Raw genomic sequence first — 19,656 nt, forward strand, 5'->3', positions numbered from 1 at the left:
AACGCTAATGTGTTCAGGCTGCCGGTGATTTCCCCTGAACTCAGCCCCAGCTCACTACTGCAATACTCACACCACTTCCACTTCCCATTACACCTCGTGTCATGTGCACATGAATGATCCGACTCCAGGAGATGACCTCATGTGTGGGTGCGAGTGACTATGAATGCTCCTATTCAGAGGCTCTAATTGTTCTAATATTGACTTTGGTACAAGCTATGACACATTTTCACTGGCGAGGGATGTACAGTGCCACATCTAATTCCACAGCACTTGAGGTTTGAGATGGTGGCTTTAACAAGTGTTTGACTTCATGTCACTCAGGGGGACTGTGGGTTTTTTCACCATCCTGTCATTTTCGTGAATAAATTCCTTTATATTTAAAGATCAGCTGATGTGGCAGGGTATGTCCAGGTTACCCTGCAATGTGGTGAAGAGCTTCTGAGCCCAGGTTCTGCAATGTGTCCATTTGTTTGTTGGTTGGTTGGTTTGTTTGAAAGCAAGATTTTATAAATGAAAAAACATTTAAATTCTTATTTTTATTATTTTACACATTTCTATCTACTTTATTTGTATTATTTTTCTCCTTCAACTTATTTTTCCATTTTTATGCAGATGTATTTATTCATTATTCATTTAACCTTTTTTTTCTTTTACCTCATTTAATGCCTTATCTCTTTTATTTTAATCTTTTTTCATCCCTTTTATTTTGCCTGAAAGTTGTTTTAAACTGTGATTTCTGAGTTTTATCTGATTTCTTATCATTTTGTCTCAGTGTTGTTTTTCATGTTTCTGTACAGCCCCTGGAACATGTGTATGAAATATGCTTTATAAACCAAAACACCTTTGCCAATGTCAAATCAGTGAATATTGTACTTTAGTGGTGGGTATTCCCAAACACATTTGGAAATAAAAATGAATACAAACCAGGATTGAGCTTTTCATGTCCCCAGAGCAGTTGGTACCCAGTCTTGGACGATGATGGTGAAGATGATAATGATGATGACAGAAGAAGGCATATTAGTGGGACTAATGTGATTATTGTAGTTATTATTACACATTCTTTACCTGTGACACTCTTCATTCTTAGTTGTTAAATGAAGCTATTCCTCCTTGCGTGGTGGATATGGTGACGCTCAGTGCTCAGGCAGAGCCTCAGCCTCTTACCTGGATGACATCAGTGAGCCAGTAGTCTGGCCCGGCCCGGCCTTGCCTTGCCTGGCTTGGCCCGGGCCGGGACACCATCAGCATCACTTCGCCTCTCCACGTTTCCAAGTCGCTGCCAGCGGAGAGCCCCAGCCTCCTCTGGCCGCTCATTGGAGACGCAGGACGCCCGTCAGGAGGAGCCAGCTCCGGGCTATTCCCCATCCGCGTGCTGCGTCGGAAGTGGCCGCCCTCTCCCGCTCCTCCATTGGACTGAGCCGCTGTCAGTCGGGCTCACTCACGCTGAACACCGTCCTCCTCTCCGGCTCCCTGTCTGCCGAGACCTCCGTCATATTGGCTGCTAGAGGCAGCTGCGACCACGGCAGGAGCGGAGACCCCCACCATGGCGAGGAACGGGCTTTTGCGGCACTCAAAGAACAACTGAGCTCATTTATCATTGGACTAGTGTTGAACCGATTAATGTGGGAATATTCGGGATGGTACCTCCAAGTATCCGCGAACCTCTAGTGCTTTCATCCGACACCGTGGTCCGCAGAGGGGATATGTGCCTGACTTCTCTTAATAGCCATTTTCTGCAGACAAAGAGAGCTGTTGAATAGGCTTCCACCAGGCACCCGGGTAAGATATGACTTCTGGAAACTAACCGCGACCTGCTCAGCGCGGCGCACGGGTCCACGCTGCATGTTTAACCCGCACAGCAGCGCTTGGTTTATCGCTATCATTTTTTGTGTCGATTTTTTTTTCACATGCTAACACGCTAACCCCCGCTAGCTGGCTGGTTAGCCAGAGCTAGCTAAAACGCCAGAAACCCCTATTCTAGTGAATGCTAACCGTTAGCATTTTTTTTGACAGCTCGTAAGCCCCGAGCTGTAAATTAGCCGTCTTTTAGGAAACTGTTTGAAAGCTTCTAATTTTCTTATGAAACAATGTTGTATACCTGAGCTAAGCTAGTCAGCTACATTGGGAAATATCAGCCTGGCTAATGTTATCTCCGTGGCTGAAGCTACATTCAGCGGTGCACTGGGTCTGGCTTTGGATGGTTAACGTGTTAGCATGTCAGCTAACTTGGCTGGGACCTGGGAAAAGTGGGGCCTCCAGAACCTAAAGGCCTCCCAATCATTTCAATAGATCAGCTATAGTAACGTTATAGATCGATTATTGTATTGATATACATGCCCATATTACATATGACTGGCCATTTTAATCTGTATAAAAATATCATATTGTAACGAAGGCAATTTAGATGATGTAGGGTTGACATCTACATACAAGTTGTGGCGTTTTTGAGTTTATTCACTAAGTTATTTTTGTGTATAATGTCTTCTTTGTTAATTGCTGTTTTTAAACAACAAACAGATCAACATATGAGCAGAATACTCCTTATACTTGTACTATGTTAATAACAATGCAATAGTGAGCTGCACAACTTCATTTCACATGTGCATATACCTTCTGCCTCTGTTTTTGTGGATCACATCAACATTTTAGTTCTATTAATTGAGATCTAATAGGAACAATCAAGGTTGGTTATCTGTCATTTGCAGACCCTGTGTGGCTACCCCCCCCAGATATCTTAAAAAAATGTGAGTCCTACAGATATCTTATTAACTCTGGTCTGATCTCAGCAGAGAAGGCGCCCTCCCATAATCTTGTCTTCTCTCCAGCCCTCTCTTAGATCAGCGTGTGATCCCAGGAGAATGGGTGTGTTGGGCTGCCAGAGAGCAGAAGTAGCCTAGTTCTGTGTCAGGGCGACTTAAAATGCTTGTGGACTGAATTGCACTGTTGGTGTGGCCATTGTTATCAGTGGTGACTTTCCTAGAGAATTATATAGGACAACAATGGTTTAAGTAATTCACCCGTGCAAAGTTGACACTGGACAGAAATCAGCTACACGAGATGCCTTAGCATTAGCATCATGCTGCAGACATACTATTCAATTTCTTAGTTGTAAAGTCGCTTCATGGACTATGTTGGAATATATTAATGCATTGATGCAAAATGTCTGATATTTAAGTTGTAGGTTATGCATTGGTTCTAATCATCTTTGCATTAGTACAATGCACTGACCTGAATTTTGATTGTTGATGTTATTTTGATTTCGTTTGGCCAGACATGTGCAGTATCATTATTACAACTGTAATATCCGGTGAAAGGCAGATGTATTAGGTGGCGTGAGTCTGTCTCTGTCACAGCGACAACGGGCAGTTTTAATCAAGTTTGGATTAATATTGGAAAGTTGGTTAAGGGCAGAGTCAATTGTTGTTGTACAGCCAATTCTATTGTAAATTAGCAAGAATGGTCGAAAAACATAAACCATAACCAAAACCAGCTTTAACTCTTTGAGAATTTGCTCAATCATTTAGAAATCTCTGTAGATTAACTTTTTTTTTTTTTACGAATAGGCCTCCCACAGCATTTCACCTTGATCCACAAATACCAATTACATGTACCTCAAAACCCAGAGGTCAACATTACACAAAAATAGGTGTCCTTGTTTTAAAGGCAAGTGTTAATTAACATCTGAAGTGCCTTATTGATTGGTGCAAGCGGGCATGGCTTATCACATCTTTGTTCATAACTCGAGAGGCCTTTGAGGAACCCTGATTTAAAATCACTGATGACATCTTCTGCTATCTCCTGAAGATTCACATGGTTTCCTCCACATCTGATGAAGTGAGGACAAATGGTGGAACTAGCACAATGAATGAAATGCACAATACAAACATTCTCATGATGAACTGTGTATGATTCATCTCACATAGGCTTTAAACAGAACCTGTCTTTAAGATAAAGAAGTGTTGTTATTTTTCCTCAATTGCTGCTCACTAATTTCATTTGTGACATTTTGCTGGCTTGCATCCCTCCTATAATTGTCAAATTATAATGATTTCATCATTTTGTCACTCAATAAAATTCACCTTTGCCTAAAAATCTAAAGTGTTGATACTTTAAGATTTCAAGATTTTGAATTTCAAGATGTTGAATATTTAAAACTACATACAGCGTCGTTGTAGCATCTCTCTTGATACTTGTCTGTTTAGGATAAAGCTACATTCTTTTCTTCAATGTCTTACATAATGGAGTCTTGTCAATGAAAATACAGAATAGATTGGTGAACTAATATTGTTGCACACATACTTGCAGATTCAAAGCATTTTCATGGTTAAACTCCCAGCATTCTGTCCTTTAGCTTGTCATGCTTATGATTGTGCAGAGAGTCACAGAGTTAATTTATTGGCTTGTCCAATGGTCACTGGAACTTCTCATTGTTTGTATTTTTCAAGTGATTAGCAAGCTGAGTTATGAAACACACCAACCCGGATGGAAAATCCAGCCTCTCAAGATGGTACTGATATAATACGAGCCTCACAAATCCGGTTCAGCAGCGTGGGAACATGTAGTTGTACTCAAAGATCAGTGCATTCATGCTGTCGGTAAAATTACAGAATTAAGATAAATGCTGTCTAATTAAGGCTGTGGTTAGTAAGACTTTGTGCTCCAACAAGAATTTTGATGAACCATAGGTAATTGTTGGCATGTTTTGATTTCTAAAGCAAGTGGGATTGGCTGGACAAATGTTCAAATACGTTTTGAGGCATTTTCTTTTTGATGAAACCTAATCTTAAGTAATTTTCCACCTAGATAGTTATATAAGGAATTGTCAAGATTTATTAGTATGCTATTGACTATTGAGCCAACATGCTGAAGTCACACTAACATAAAATTTGGTATTTAGAAATTATTAACAAAACAAAAAGAAACATTATTTATTGAATCTCATTCATATCTTGCCGAAAGTCAGAATTGTTGTTAATCAATATCGGGTGTAGTGGGTTGGGGTATATCAAATTATAGGAATATTTACCTTCGCAGAGGAGGTTATGTTTTCACCACTGTCGGTTTGTAAGCAAGATTACCACAAAATTAGGTGGGGGATGTGGTATGGGTCAGAGAAGAACCCATTACATTTTGGTGCGGATCCATGAATTTTTTCTATCACTTTCTTTAACATTGAGAATGTTTTTTTTAATGTAGCTGATTTCCAAGAGATTAATTTTTGGATCTTGATGAAAAAAAATCTGACATATTTAGGGGTTTGATTTCTGTGAGTGTGTGAAATTTTATGCAGCTTGATAGAATTTAAGGATATTATTTGGCCCTAGCAGATGTATGTGCTCTACTGAGTGACGTTTTTTTTTGCTAAATAAATCTGAATCATCAAATGGTTAGTGTGAAGTTTTAGACAGACTAATTAAAATAATTAATAGATTGAAAGAGTGTGCTAGCAATGTTATAATGAAACGATGATCACTGTTAAGAATGGGGCTACAACCAATGATCATTTTCATTATTTATTAGACTGACTGTTATTTTCTCAATTAATCATTTGGCCGAGAAAACGGTAAAAAACATGTCCATCACAACATTATACAGCACAAAAGCAATGATTTGCATTGTTTGAAAATAAATTTCAAAGATAAGAATCCATTATCTAAATATCTGGCAAATAATTTTCTTTTGATTGCTTGGATAATTTACTTATTGTTCCACATTAAGGTAAATGTAAGCTTAGTCAAGATTTAATTAGCTGGCACATCATTATTTGTGCATCTGTTGGACAGCTGAAGTGACGCACTGGGTGAAGACTTGCCATATTGTGAGGAATTATAATCAGAGCTTGTGCTGTTGGCAAAGTGCCAGTGGTTTTCCATATACCAGGAATGGCATTAAAGGTGATTCTTGCCTTGGTGACATGTTGCAGATTTGATTGCACCTCAACTGGAGCCAGCTCTTCTTACCTGCAGCACTTTGTCTTACCAGTTCACAGTAGGTATTTTTACTTGGAACCCAAACAGAATTAAAAGCTCCATATTAACACCTCAATCAGAACAAATGGCCTCAAACTCATTTGAAATTCTTGGCTGACCCTTTTCATAAACTGATCAACAGAAAAATTGTACCATAAAGGAAATATACGATTTCATTGTAGTACTACCTGACTGTGCTTTTTTCTGTCTTGGCGTAAATGCGTGGGGATGTACATTTGTTCATGTCACGTGATCATATGCCAAAGAGATGAGATAGCTGTTGGGAAAGATGAATGTGGGACATATTTATCACGTTTGCGCATTTCATACATTTGCTTGATTAGATGCGTTGGCACACGGAAATATTACAGCTTATGAAATCACACCCCATGTAAAAAGTTGACGGTAAATTTTCAATCAGAATTATTTCAATCTGATGTGGAAAAAACATGAATGTAAGGTTAGTGACTGGTGTTGCCAATGTTGCTCAATATCCCCTGGGAAATGATGAATCGGTGAAAAGTATTTTGATGAGGTAGTTACCACTGTGTACAAGGATTCACATTTCACAGCGTAAATATATAGTCATATTCATTAAGAATTAAGTATTGTGTTAGAAAACCCCATTTAATTTTGTTTTCCTCTAAAGGTTGAGGGTTAGTACATTAGTTAGTTAGAACCACATTAGATTCTAAATCTAAATGTTGTGTTTGGCAAGAAACAACAATGACACTTGAATTAAGACTTCAATAAGAAATCTGATCTGCAGCAGCACACAACAGCATCACAGTTCAGTCGGTGTGTGTGTATGTGTCCATGTACCTTTGGGGACAAATGTCAGACTTGAGACCAGTTAATGGCACTTTGTCAAAATGGGTGAAAATCCATGTTCCCAATTCAGAAAAAGTTAATTTTTGAAAAAATGTAATGTCTTGTGCATGCGTGCGTGTTGCATTGATGACATGGGCAATCGTTGTTTATGACACAAACAGATGTTGGTACAATGAAATCCATAAGGGAAAGAACTTTTACAAACATGCTTTGCTGAATCTGCAAATCTCAAGCCAGTGGCATTGAGATGGGTGACAGTCCAGCTCAGGCTGCATTTTTCTATATAAACTCAACCTGATTCAAAGTAACCGAGTCTCACCCGGACTGGACAGACTTTCTGTGTTTTATGTCAGAACCAGATGGTAGTTAACTTGAATAAAGCTGGAGCACTGAATAACTGTTACCTTGTCATGCACTTGTCATAACCATGGTTCTAGTACATGTATGGGAACCTTGTAAAAATGACTATCAAAATGCATTGTTTAATACAGACTATATAGGTAGATTATTTTAACACACAGGAGTCAAGTGTTCACTTCCCACTGATTAGCCAATGTCACCATGACCCAAATCTAAACATCATTTTTAAATCGAGTCCAACCTGCTTGATCAGGCCCTGGTATCCATTCTCTGTTTTAACCAGTTATTATGGAGTTTTGTGTTAACAGTAAAAAAGAAAAAAGAAGAGGATGATGTCTAATGGACCAGATAATGCATGTTGACAGGGTTATTGTGTGCATGCACATTTCATACAGAATAGGAGTTGAATCACTGCATATTCAGTTATTTCACATTTGATGATGGTATCTAGTCGTTTTTGACTATTTCTTTCATAGCAAGCAATTGATCGCTGATTAATTTATCACAATTATCTAATGGTTGTCAAGTGGAGAGTCATTGTCTTCTTCTCTGAGAACAAAGAAAGTCTGTATGTGGTTTGATAACCATGGCCACATCTGGAGAGATGTCATGAGTTTGTTAGTGATGCCCTTAGAGCTGCCCTCAGCAAATCAACTTTAATCAGTCATGTGCTGAAGTCTGGTTTCCTGTGTAACACAGAACCCTTGTCTGTCACAGACAACAGAGAAAATCCATAATGTCTTTATCAATATCAAGAGACAAAGTCTGAATGCAGGTCAACATGATGCTAGCTACAGCATATTGACTTAGTTATCAAAGAAGACCAGAAGTGGGAAGTAGTGAGATAGACAAGTCACAGAGGGAATAGCACACAAAACTAATGCTGAAAGAGTTAAAAAATTAAAATGTTGAACGAGAACTTTCAAAATAGAAGTGCATTGCACTGCTTGCAGCTTTTTTCTAGATGAATTTATTGTTAGATAATGTTGTCAGTCACTGTTTATTTCAGTATTTCCTAAATCTATTAAGAAAGGAGTAAATTATATTCTAACAGTGAACATCCATGCACACTAGTGATTATAGGAACAAACTAAAACCTCAGTTTGAGGAGTTTGGTTTTGGATATTTTCCATTTTGTTATGTTTTTCATGTATCAGGCTGTTAGCTGCAGTGATTTGGATTTTCTGGCAACACTAAAATTTGTAGCCTAATTAATCCCTGAAGTCCTGAAAAAAATGTCTGAAAAAGGGAAGTAAATGCTGCGTTACTGAACCCTTTGAGATTTTGCATTTGACATGTCACACACCTGTGGTGACTTTGGTCACTGTTAAATGCAAACAAGGTTTGGTACTACTACTTCCAAATCTCTGTCAAATTCTAGAAGAGTAATACATTAATGGCATATGTGAGTGTGTGTGCATGTGCCCTGTCTGCTGCTCTTCCAGGGAAAGTTTTTGGTCAGGTCTAGACTGGCTCTGTAATACAGTACATACCAGCAGATCAGCTGTGAGCAGATCCTGGGTTCATTTATAGCTGTGGCCTTGTGTCCCTGCACGTCTGCCTGGCAACTCCTAACTCTGCTGTTCCAACTACTCAAGCTCACCCACCTCTCAGACACTTTGGCCCCGTTATACTCACACCATGTCTAATTACTAGATACACAGTAGCCTGGGGAATTTAAATATAGGACATTCTTTATATAACTTGAACCTCAGTGTTTAATGTAGAAGTTGTTGCAAGATTTCTCCACCTGTGACTTAGTCAGTTTTTTCTCCTGTCACCTGCAGGTCCCAGGGGCTCCTGTTGATGAAGAAAGTGGGCAACATGTGGAGCAACCTGAAGAACAAATGCCAGACGCTGTTCCACAACAACAGTTCAGGACTCAGTGAAACCAGGGTTGAGGCAGATGCTGTCCACTGTGTGGTGGATCTTGGCCAAGGAGGCAGCTCAGGTGATGCACATGCATCAGGAGCCTCCAGCCCAACACGGAGCCTTCTACCAGTGCCAATGGTAACAGCAGGGCGCCGCCATCACAACTGTGTGTCAGACATCCCGCAGATAGTAGAGATTAGTATCGACAAGGACGCAGAGGATGTGCGAGGTGGGTCGGGGGCTGTTCCCCACGCCAGGAGAGACTCCTATTCCCGTCATGCTCCATGGGGGGGCAAGAAAAAACACTCATGTTCCACCAAAACCCAGAGCTCTCTGGAAGCAGATAGGCGGTCGGGGCGTTTACGGGGGAGTGGGAACCGTAGGGAAAGGCGTTATGGAGTCAGCTCCCTCCAGGAGATGAGTGACTCTGTGTCTGGAGGACGCAGTCTAAATTCCCGGTCTTTGCGTCAACGGCTAAGTGATACAGTGGGACTGTGCTTACCCTTACCTGCTCGTAGACGCTCTCGTTCATCAAAGAACCCTGTCACCTCTAAACGTAAGATTCACCTTACAGAGCTCATGCTAGAGACGTGCCCCTTCCCACCAGGCTCAGACCTTGCTCACAAGTGGCACTTGATCAAGCAACACACAGCACCGGTCAGCCCGCATTCCTCCACTGCCCTGCTTGATGCCTTTGACCCGGCCCAGACCTCTCCTGAAGATGAAGAGGAACGTCTACGTGAGCGCCGCCGACTTAGCATTGAGGAAGGTGTGGACCCACCACCTAATGCACAGATCCACACCCTGGAGGCCTCAGTGCCGGGCTCCTCTCTCTACAAACTGGGACCAAAGATGGCTCCTGGCATTGGAGAGGCCTCTGGGGATGGCCGGGCCTCAGGGACTGGCAGCTCCTTGGGTGCTGGATCATCAGGGGCCTGTGGCCCAGTGCTGGGGGCTTCAGCATCAGCTCAGGACTGTGACTCTGAGGAGGATTCAACCACCCTCTGTCTGCAGGCCAGGAGGCCCAAGCAGAGGCATGCCTCTGGGGATGGTCACCTGAGCCGGCAGCAACCTGGGCCCTGGAAGGTTCACACCCAGATAGACTACATCCACTGTCTGGTGCCTGACCTATTGCAGATCACAGCTCTGCCCTGTTACTGGGGTGTGATGGACCGCTATGAGGCTGAGGCTCTGCTGGATGGACGGCCAGAGGGCACCTTCCTGCTGCGTGACTCCGCCCAAGAGGACTACCTCTTCTCCGTTAGCTTCCGCCGTTACAACCGCTCACTGCACGCCCGCATCGAGCAATGGAACCACAACTTCAGCTTTGACGCTCATGATCCTTGTGTATTCCACTCTTCCACCGTCACAGGACTGCTCGAGCACTACAAGGACCCCAGCGCCTGCATGTTTTTTGAACCGCTGCTCACAGCACCTCTCCATCGAACCTTCCCCTTTGGGCTGCAGCACCTGGCACGAGCTGCCATCTGCCGCTGGACCACGTACGATGGAATAGGCTCTTTGCCGCTGCCCCCTGCCCTGCAGGACTTCCTCAAGGAGTATCACTATAAACAAAAAGTACGAGTACGCTGGCTGGAGAGGGAACCGCCACTCAAGGTCAAATAGGGTGGGCTTCTCCATCGCCTGTACACACACTGCAGCAGGATCACAGAACTTGAGAAATTCCTCACTAGTCAATTAGAGGCTATACTGATGTCTGTTCTCTTTCTTGTGAGCGATCGAATTTAATTGTAACAAGCTATACAAGATTCATTCTAATCTTTGTTTTAGTTATTACTTACATCACAGAAAATACATATGATTATATTCAGTATAATGCTGTCTGGCAAGCACATGTTTTTGTGTTGAACAGGTTATTTTGACAGGAAGGGAAAGCACAAATATCAGTGCTTTGTGTCTTTTCTCTCCGCTTGTGCTAAATGTCTGCCTGATCCCACAACATCACCTTGTAGACCTGCCTGCATGCCTCCCATGTTCATCCCAAATTACTATCTAGGCCTACATGGCTACGTTGTACAGTTCACTTTGTGCTTTTTCTATTTTTTCCTCCCTATTTTATTTCCTTAGCTTGTTAAAGCACCTAGTGGAGCACCTTCCCAGGATGGTTTTATGGTGTGTTAGGGTTCAGAGGGCATCTGGAGGTGCTATTGGTAAATTGCAGTCAGAGCTTGTCCCATGGATAAAGCTACATAAGGCACATTCGTTGCCATCTCTTTGCACGCATGAGGATCAGCTAAGCCAGAGACAGGAACAGATTCTGAGGGGGTCCACAGAGTTCAGGACAGCACATCAGGGAAATGAAGTGCTTTCTAAGGATAATAGATAAGTCCTTAGAAACTCTAGTTCCTTCTTAAACAATAAATCAGTCTGTGTCCTATTTAGTGAAATCAACTTTTTTCCATACTTGTGCAGAATTGCTTTGAAACTAGATGGGCAGATTGAGGAAATACTAAAATCTTGTTACAGACGTCAATAGCGGCCCGTCAGTTCTTCCCTGGCCACAGGCTCTTCAACTCTCTGTGCACATGTTCATCCAGTCCCAATTCATCATCACCTATATCGATTCTCCCTGTATAAAAGTTAGCTCCTAGTGTAACATTTGAGCAGTCTGGTGTCTTTATAGAATTGCACTAAGACTTTATAGGGTTTAGTTTCACACCTGTTTCGTTCAATCTGCACTTTTTAATGGCATCTGGCTTTGCAGGGTTTGACCCTGTGTCCAATTTGGTCATTGTTCTTTTATTTTCACCATACTCTTGTAACCTTGGTGCAGCTAGCTATGCACTATTGTGAGGAATACTAACAGGTGTTGAAGTTATGGGTGCGTGTGACAAGTTGTAGGTGAGGACAATCAATACAAATTCAAAATGCCAGTGTCCCTTTAAACATGACTGACTTTAATCTGCTCAAACTACTTAAGTTTGACTCGGAGGGGGCTCCTCCATGTGAAACCCCATATAATATAATATCATAAATGTGGAGGACAGATGATGTAAAATGATAGTTTCTTCTGAGAATCTGCTTATGGAGATAGTAGAGCAAAACTCCCATGATCAGATTGCTTCTTATTTTACTTCCCTTCTGAATTTATATTTATTTTATAAAACAATGTTAAATATGTGGAGCTGTTTTTATGAAGAGCACCGTGTCTCCAACAGGAAAGTGGTCATGAGGGCTTTTCTTGGGAGTTGATCCCCCCCCCCACACACACACACACACACACTTCACAACTTATTACTATGAGGTCTCAACCCCAACAAATCCCCTTACTGCCTGGTTGCATTTACATTCATGGCATTGAGTGCAGGCCTCACTCAACTCTTGAGAGGTCAGCATATACTTGAGAGCTTTAGTTATGTAATCAGAATGATTTTAGTTTGTGCTTCTCGGGGAAAAAAAACACTGCTGGTCGTTTCAGCATGAAAAGAAAACAAGTGTAACCTTACGTGCCTTTTTTAGAAAACCATTTGTCTCGTTCCATAATCAGTTGCTTTGTAGTCCAAACCTGGAGAGATGGATGCTCTCAATTGACACTGAAAAGAAGAACAGTGCAAGGTGCAGGAGCTCATAGCTCACTCACCTCTGATGTTCATTAAAATCTGTGCAACAGACAAAAGATTAGTGGTGCTATGTTGGTTTAGACATGACAGGTTATAAAAATAAGTTTTACATTAGTTACATCTCACTCACAGATGCATGCATTAGTCGCCACATTATGGCTTGTGTGGTAAGTAGTATTAGGTCGTTAGAGGGTCCAATGTCAGCCCTACGGTAGCAAATATCTGTTATAGATATCCATGTTTGTCTGGTCCTCACATGTGTAGGGTCTTAGCTGCAACTTGCCCAACAAATCTCGATGAGTGGGCGAGAAGGTAAAATCTATACTATGAGCATGTTAATCAGAATAATTCAGCTTCTAATGACAGTGCCCACGCTAGCCATAAGCAGCAGTGTTTGTTTGACATTAGTCATCTCAGTGTTTCCCACAGATTTATTCCAATTTTGCCGTTATAGGGGGTTCACATGCATGAAGGTCACTCTAACAGATTCCAAGTGAAAGATACATGAAATGAAGAGTGAAACAAATTCTCGCGGGAGTGACAGAATTGCATTGATGCCTTAACTGTAGCTAAAACTATGAGGTCTGTGTCTGCATGAACAGTAAAAACATTATGGACCGTAGTGCGAACACGGCGTAGCACAACCACATGGAAGTGCGACAGCGTGAGTGAGCACACTGCAAATAGTGCTGCACATACCAAGTAAGAGATCTCTTTTACTTTATGGTGGGTCAAATTAAATATGGGGGGCCGCTGCAGTCTATATAATTAATGGGAAACACTGGTTAAAATTAACAAATCACGTGCACATGACTATTGGAGAATGAGATGGGTGCAGAGAAGACAGCAGATTCCCTAAAATACATCAAACTTAACTACAAAGCATGTAAATGAAACCCTGCAAGTAATGCGTAAAACAAAAACATTGATTTTGAAACACACAAGCTGATGATCACTGGACAGGTTCATCTGTAAATGTTCTCAAACAAGTTATTTTTTTCAGTCTGTATGTGTTCTCATGTCTAATCATTCCACACATACTGTACATTAAAGGTTATTTACATTCTCATTAATGAGGAATTCATGCTTCTGCGTCGAAGCTACGCCGTAGGTACGCACGTAGTCTGCATACGTTGCCGAGCACTGATAGTGGTGCGTTGGTGAATGTGAGTCGTGTTGCAATGAATGAAGAAAAGAAAGGTTGTCCACATTTGTTTCTTCAACTCGTGTCGTTGAAAATACGATGCTACCAAGCGGACCAATAACAGCTCTTGCGGTACATTTTTGGGGAGGTTTACATCAGGGTACGGCGTCTGGGCTGTGTAGGGTACACGTCTACGCATATGCTATGGCGTAGCTTTGATGCAGAAGCATGAATTGGGATTTAGACTGCTCTTTGCATCAACATATTTCCGCAAATAACTGGCCATGTCCACCTCCCATCTACACCCTGAAACTCAAAAATCAATTTTCACATATTTATAAGTGACTAGACATATTTGATGCAGGTGGTTAATGAGATGTAGTTAAAAGGGTTAATATTTCTCATCTGACTGACCTGAAATACCTTCTACACTGCTTTTTGAATTGATCAACATTACCTCCCTTAAAGCCTGGAACCTTTTCCACTGCCCTAAAATTAGTCAGAAATGTGTTGTAGATTTAATGTGTTTATAAACTGACAAAATTGCCCATCAAATTGTTCAGTAACCCATAATGACAAATGAAAATGTTTTTACAAATATTAGCCACTTTATTAAAAATCTAAAACTGAAATATTTCATTTACTTTAGGTTTTTGTTGAAGTATCCTGACAGCCTCTGAATTAAGTTGATATGAGCTTTGTACACCCCTGGATCTGGGCAGGTCATCCCAAAATCTCAATATCTGTCAGATTAGATTAGAAACGGTGAGCTGCAGCTTCACGTCTCTCAAATGTTCTGTGGGGTTAAAGTCTGGGCCTCAAGGACAGTCAGAAAGCTTCAGAAACTTTCTCACTCAAAGCTGAACCATCATCGTTCTACCCAAATGCTCTTTGACAAACTCGGTGCAGACTGTCATATGTCTTTGATATTAGTGGGGTACTGCTGAGATGGTAGTCCTTCCACCAGATTCTACCAGTGTTCCTGGTGCTCTGTTGGAGTGATCTTTGATTGACTAATCTTACACTTCTTCCATTTTACAATTACCAATGCTGCTGTGCTTCTGTGAACACACAAAGCACAGAATTGGTTTTATTTCCTTGTTACGATCTATGCGTCGCCACAATTTTATCTTGTATGCATAAGCGAATGCCATTTTAAACAATGTGGAATCATTTCATTTAGTCACAGATGGACTCCAGTGAGGTTCTTGAGAAATCTAAAACAGGATGTACCTGACCACAGTTTGTAGTGCTATATTTCAGTATTTTAATAAATTAAAATTAATTAATTAATTTTATTTCATTTGCAAAAATTACTTAAGCACTGACTTTGTAATTTGGGGTTTTTGAGTCTAGGTTGATGTGCAAACATTGTCAATTTAAAATACAATCTTCAACACAACAAAGTGCAAAATGTTAAGAGTTCTGAATTATTTTTAAGACCTCTGCATCTGTTTTAAACCCCATACATCACACTATCTTCCATCTTGCTCTCTGCCACTTTCTTATGCTGCGGCTTAGCAGTAGCATTTAACTTGTGACTGTACCCCACCCGACCTGAAGACACTAATCACAGGCTAACTTTTACCAAGTTGGGATATAAATTGGGTGCTATAAGCGCCACTCTGTTGCCTCACGGCTATTGTATGATTAATGCCATTTTTTATTGTGTCCTACTACTCTCCATCTGGCCATATCCCTAACATCACTGAATAGAGGTGACTTTGGTTTAGAGAGAACTGAAGGCCTGTTTGTCCTGTCCTCTACTCTTTCTCCAACCCTGCTTGGGACTATGTTAGGCTCAAGTTAAACTTCAGGAGCAAGAGGAGAGATGGGGCTGGGTGACTGTTGTGGCAACATGCTCACAGAGACAACGAGGGATCTGTTGAAGTAAATAGCACTTTAATTGTGTATTTGTGTTCTGCAGTGCAATCTGCAAGTGTTGGGACAGTGACACGTTTTTTGTTATTTTGGCTCTTTACTACATGAGTTGGGCTTAATGACTTGCAGCTTGAACTGTAATCATATTGGGTGAACATGGTAGAAATTGTGCCAGTTTTTGTGTTTGGTCTTTAAATGAATACTGCCAAAGGCTATAGCTGCTTTCAGACATGCACTGAACTCATGATAATCTGGACATTTTGCGGAGAGGCTGAATGCGTAAATGTAAATTCGAGAGATTCCGGACTTACTCTTGAGTTTTTCTGGGCAGCCCCTTTGGAGAATGTCCGAATAAGCCCATGTGAGAACACAGCAGGAGATTTCACCACGAGCGAGTGTGTTGACGTTTCTAATACACGACAGACACAATACAAATATCTCAGTATGAAAAAGAGGTGCCATACACGTAGAAGATGAAGATGTAAAGAGAGCTTTTGGCTGCCTGCTGCACCACCCACCCTCTGAACGCTCCTGAGATTTCTCTGCTGTTGTAAACGTGTCTGAGTGGAGAAACTCCTGCAGCATTGTTCATTTGTGCCCATTTGGGCAAGATACTCAACCCCAAATTGGCCTGTGCCCTTCTCATAGAAAAAGTGCTGCCCATGGATGCACTGTATGAATGTGAATGGGTGAATGGGAAAAATACAAAAACCTGCACTCTAAAGCGCTTTGAGAGATCAAGACTAGAAAAGTGCATAAAAATACAGGTCATTCATGTCTGAAATAGCTATACAATGGTGATGTTCAGGGAGACATGTAACTGCAGCCATTTTCATTCTGCCTTGTTGACTTCAGTCAGGTTGTCATCAAGTGGAACCTCCTCCGTGGCACTGAGGTTAACACTTGGCCAGCCAAGGACATAACGTTTCCTTGGCTGCCTTGCTTATATGATAATGATCCTTGTTAGTCTGCTTTATCTTGAAATTGCATAAAATCATGTGTTCCCACTCTGCTCACCCAAAATGGATTTGAACAGTCTGAAATGTGAGGGGAAGAATCTGGGAGTTAGCACTTTAACCTCATAGTCATTGTTTCATGACCAGTACGCTGCACTTCAAAACGACTCAAAGCGTCCCACTGTCCAAATACTTGTAGCCGGCACTGATCGTGTTTAGCTCAAGATGGCGAGACTTGTGTTAGGAAATAGCCGGCGGTCCTGAAATATTTCACGGATGTTCAGGTGTTGAAAGCCGCATCGATGGAGGTGTGTTCTCTACCACGCTGCAGACTATGCGCGTGTGTGTTACGTGGTAGTATATAAGTGAATGGACAGAGCCACACAGAGGGTTCTGGTGGAGGGGAATGTAGAGTTGCCCGTGAGGGGTGACGACAGTGACACCAATGAACGCCTCTCTGACCCGTCCCCTTCACCCCCACACTCACCCCTCTTATTCTCAGGCAGGCGCGTCGCAAAGGAGAGTCCCAGGACCCTCTCAACCTAGTTTTCCCCATGGGAAATAATCTGACGTTAAGCGTAGCACATGTTTGCCATATAACCCATAGATTTTAGTAGAAGAAGAAGAAAAAACATTGTATGTATGATGAATGATAGAATTGTGTAATTGGAGCCTGAAGAAAAGATGTTTTATTCTTCTGTGGTGCATCAGCTGTCTGTCACACACCATGACACTTCTTCTAACACCTGCACTAAACACACACACACACACACACACCCCACTACCCCACCCTAAGCCAGGGATGTGTATGGACCACATTTAGCCAGCACCACCTTTCTGTGTGACCCCCCCCCCCCCCCCAATAAAGGGACAACAAAGATGGGTGTTTATGTGTATATTCTGTGTTGTTATTAAAAAAAACGAAATGCCATGAATTGAACTATTTTGACCTTACATTGTCATTAGCATGACACTATTTAGCTGCACTAAGAGGTCCTCGTTTGTTGCAAGAAACCACTGGGTCTGGTCCGGATGAGGGACAGGCTGGTTAATGTCGCGAGCAACAGCAACACCCCTGGATGTAGGACCCCCACCCACCCACCCATCCACCTCGGTACGACTCACGGTTTCAGCTCCTTGAGGACAAAAAAAAAAAGATATTTTAAAGATTTCTTTTCATCTTCCCATATATATTTTAGAAAGCTGGGTTAAGTGCTATATGCAAACAGAAAAGATGTATGAAAGAATTATTTTCATTATTACTTCTCCCTAATATGCAATGGAGTGTAGTGTAACAATGGTTGCAATCCTCTGTCACTTTAATGCTGTATGTGCACATTGGTTGCTGTGTGGATGTGGGTGCCGAGGCAACAGGACTTGACAATGATGGGAACTAATGGTTGTCAGTCTGCAGCGCCGGCGTGTTCCCAGACTGCCTTATTCGTTCTGACCATTCACAAGAGCCCTGTTTGAAAACCGGGGGGTGCAGCCACTGCCACGGGCTGACCAAGCCGCAGTCAGATGAATATCGCTGTTCCATTTTCTTCTGCTTTTCCCTTGCTTTTTTTTCTTCTTTTTAAAAAAATCTTTTCTTTCTTTTTCTCTTCTTCTGCTGTCAGTTAGGATTTGGAGCGTGTAAATGGCATAATCATGTTCACATCTCACTGTCTGTTCTGTGTATCTGCTTCACCATTCAATGAAAAAAAAAAACAGTTGTTTTCCAGTATAACCTGTTCATTTTTAAGAGCCGTATGGTGCGACACTTGTAGCTGTCACTCTTGGTGCTTGGCTTATGCTTCATTGTCTTAATATTCCAAATAAAACTGTTAAGTGTAATCCACACTGGCCCATGATATAGTATCACAGATGTTTTTGTTTTCCTTCATCATGCTGCAGTTCACTTTCTACTTGTGTTACTCTTCAACCAATACACTGAAGTTGCTCACCTCATGTGTTGATAAGATCACTCTAATATAAAAATGTCATTGAGTAGAGGTACCAGGGCAAATGTTTCACTTATTTATTCACTTAATATGCCAATCAATCAAACTTTATTCGTATATATTTTTTCAACAGGTTGGTGCATTGGTCAAGAAAAGAAAAAACTAAAATGCTGACATTGAGATTAGATAAAATTGATTTTACACTGTTTAAAAACGTTTCACTATATATTTTGTTTACACCATATAAATGTATTTATTTTCGATTTATAATTCTTATATTTCCTTGTGGTTATATAGCATGTTTCCTTATTACCTTATTACTGATGTCTATTTTCAACTGTCCTCTTTGCACCTGTAAAACAGCGAATTTCCCCTCTGTGGGACTAGTAAAGGATTATTTTACCTTAAAAGTTATTAAAACAATAAATAGAAAGTTAATAAAATGGAATTAATAAACATATAATTAACTTTTAAACTATTAAAGTATATTAACTGAAATTCTAAACATAGATGCAATACAATTCTCTATATTAACCATTCTTAATCAAAAGCTAGCCTTAAAAAGACAGGGTTTAAAGCTTGTGTTAAAACATCCAGCGGCTTAGAGCATGAATGCTAAACGTTGCCTCACCAAAGGTTCTTCTCTGACACTGACTAACTGATTAACTAACTGATTCGTACCAGAGGAGCAGTACTGGTTCATACACACAAGTAGCAGGTTTTACATGAGGCATGTGGTGAAAGTGACGAAAGAAAGAATCACTTAAAACATCCAAAACCTTAATTGGCAATCATTTTAACATGCACCATATTTGCAGTTGTAACCTCTGACTTAGTTTGTGAGGCAGACTGTGTGCGAGGTGCAGTTCATTCGTGTGACTGACGACACATTTGAATCGTTTTTGTGCCTTTTTACTTTTGACACAAACAATTCTTGACGGCTCACATCCAGCAACATCACTGTTAACAGTTTCAGTTATAGACAACTGGCAGGTTTCCAGCTGCAGTCCTTAGGCAATGTGCAAACTAATAAAATGACAAGTCAAAATCAAATATTGCATAAGATTCCAGAGTGAAAAAATCAACCCCCTCAACAGAAGTGCAAAGCATGAAGAGCCA

General features: G+C 41.2%; 1 protein-coding gene and 1 long non-coding RNA gene across 2 annotated transcripts; one reads left to right on the forward strand and one right to left on the reverse strand.

The window, feature by feature from the left end:
• The first annotated feature begins 1,435 nt into the window (after positions 1–1,435).
• LOC117775251 (suppressor of cytokine signaling 5-like) lies at positions 1,436–11,290 on the forward strand. The gene is made up of 2 exons (XM_034608228.1): positions 1,436–1,779; positions 8,948–11,290. The coding sequence occupies exon 2, from the start codon at positions 8,967–8,969 to the stop codon at positions 10,656–10,658; it is 1,692 nt and encodes a 563-aa protein (XP_034464119.1). The 5' UTR covers positions 1,436–1,779; positions 8,948–8,966; the 3' UTR covers positions 10,659–11,290.
• On the reverse strand, positions 10,910–18,682 carry LOC117775252. The gene is made up of 2 exons (XR_004616227.1): positions 12,373–18,682; positions 10,910–12,318 (listed from the first exon to the last, which is right to left on the reverse strand). It is a non-coding gene; the product is annotated as an uncharacterized LOC117775252 (long non-coding RNA).
• Positions 18,683–19,656: the final 974 nt, after the last annotated feature.

This window comes from Hippoglossus hippoglossus, chromosome 15, assembly GCF_009819705.1.
Source record: "Hippoglossus hippoglossus isolate fHipHip1 chromosome 15, fHipHip1.pri, whole genome shotgun sequence".
NCBI lineage: Eukaryota > Metazoa > Chordata > Actinopteri > Pleuronectiformes > Pleuronectidae > Hippoglossus > Hippoglossus hippoglossus.

What these genes read in the sequence shown, in the direction of transcription:
- LOC117775251 (XM_034608228.1), top strand. Translation starts at nt 8,967, where the DNA reads ATGAAGAAAGTGGGCAACATGTGGAGCAACCTGAAGAACAAATGCCAG.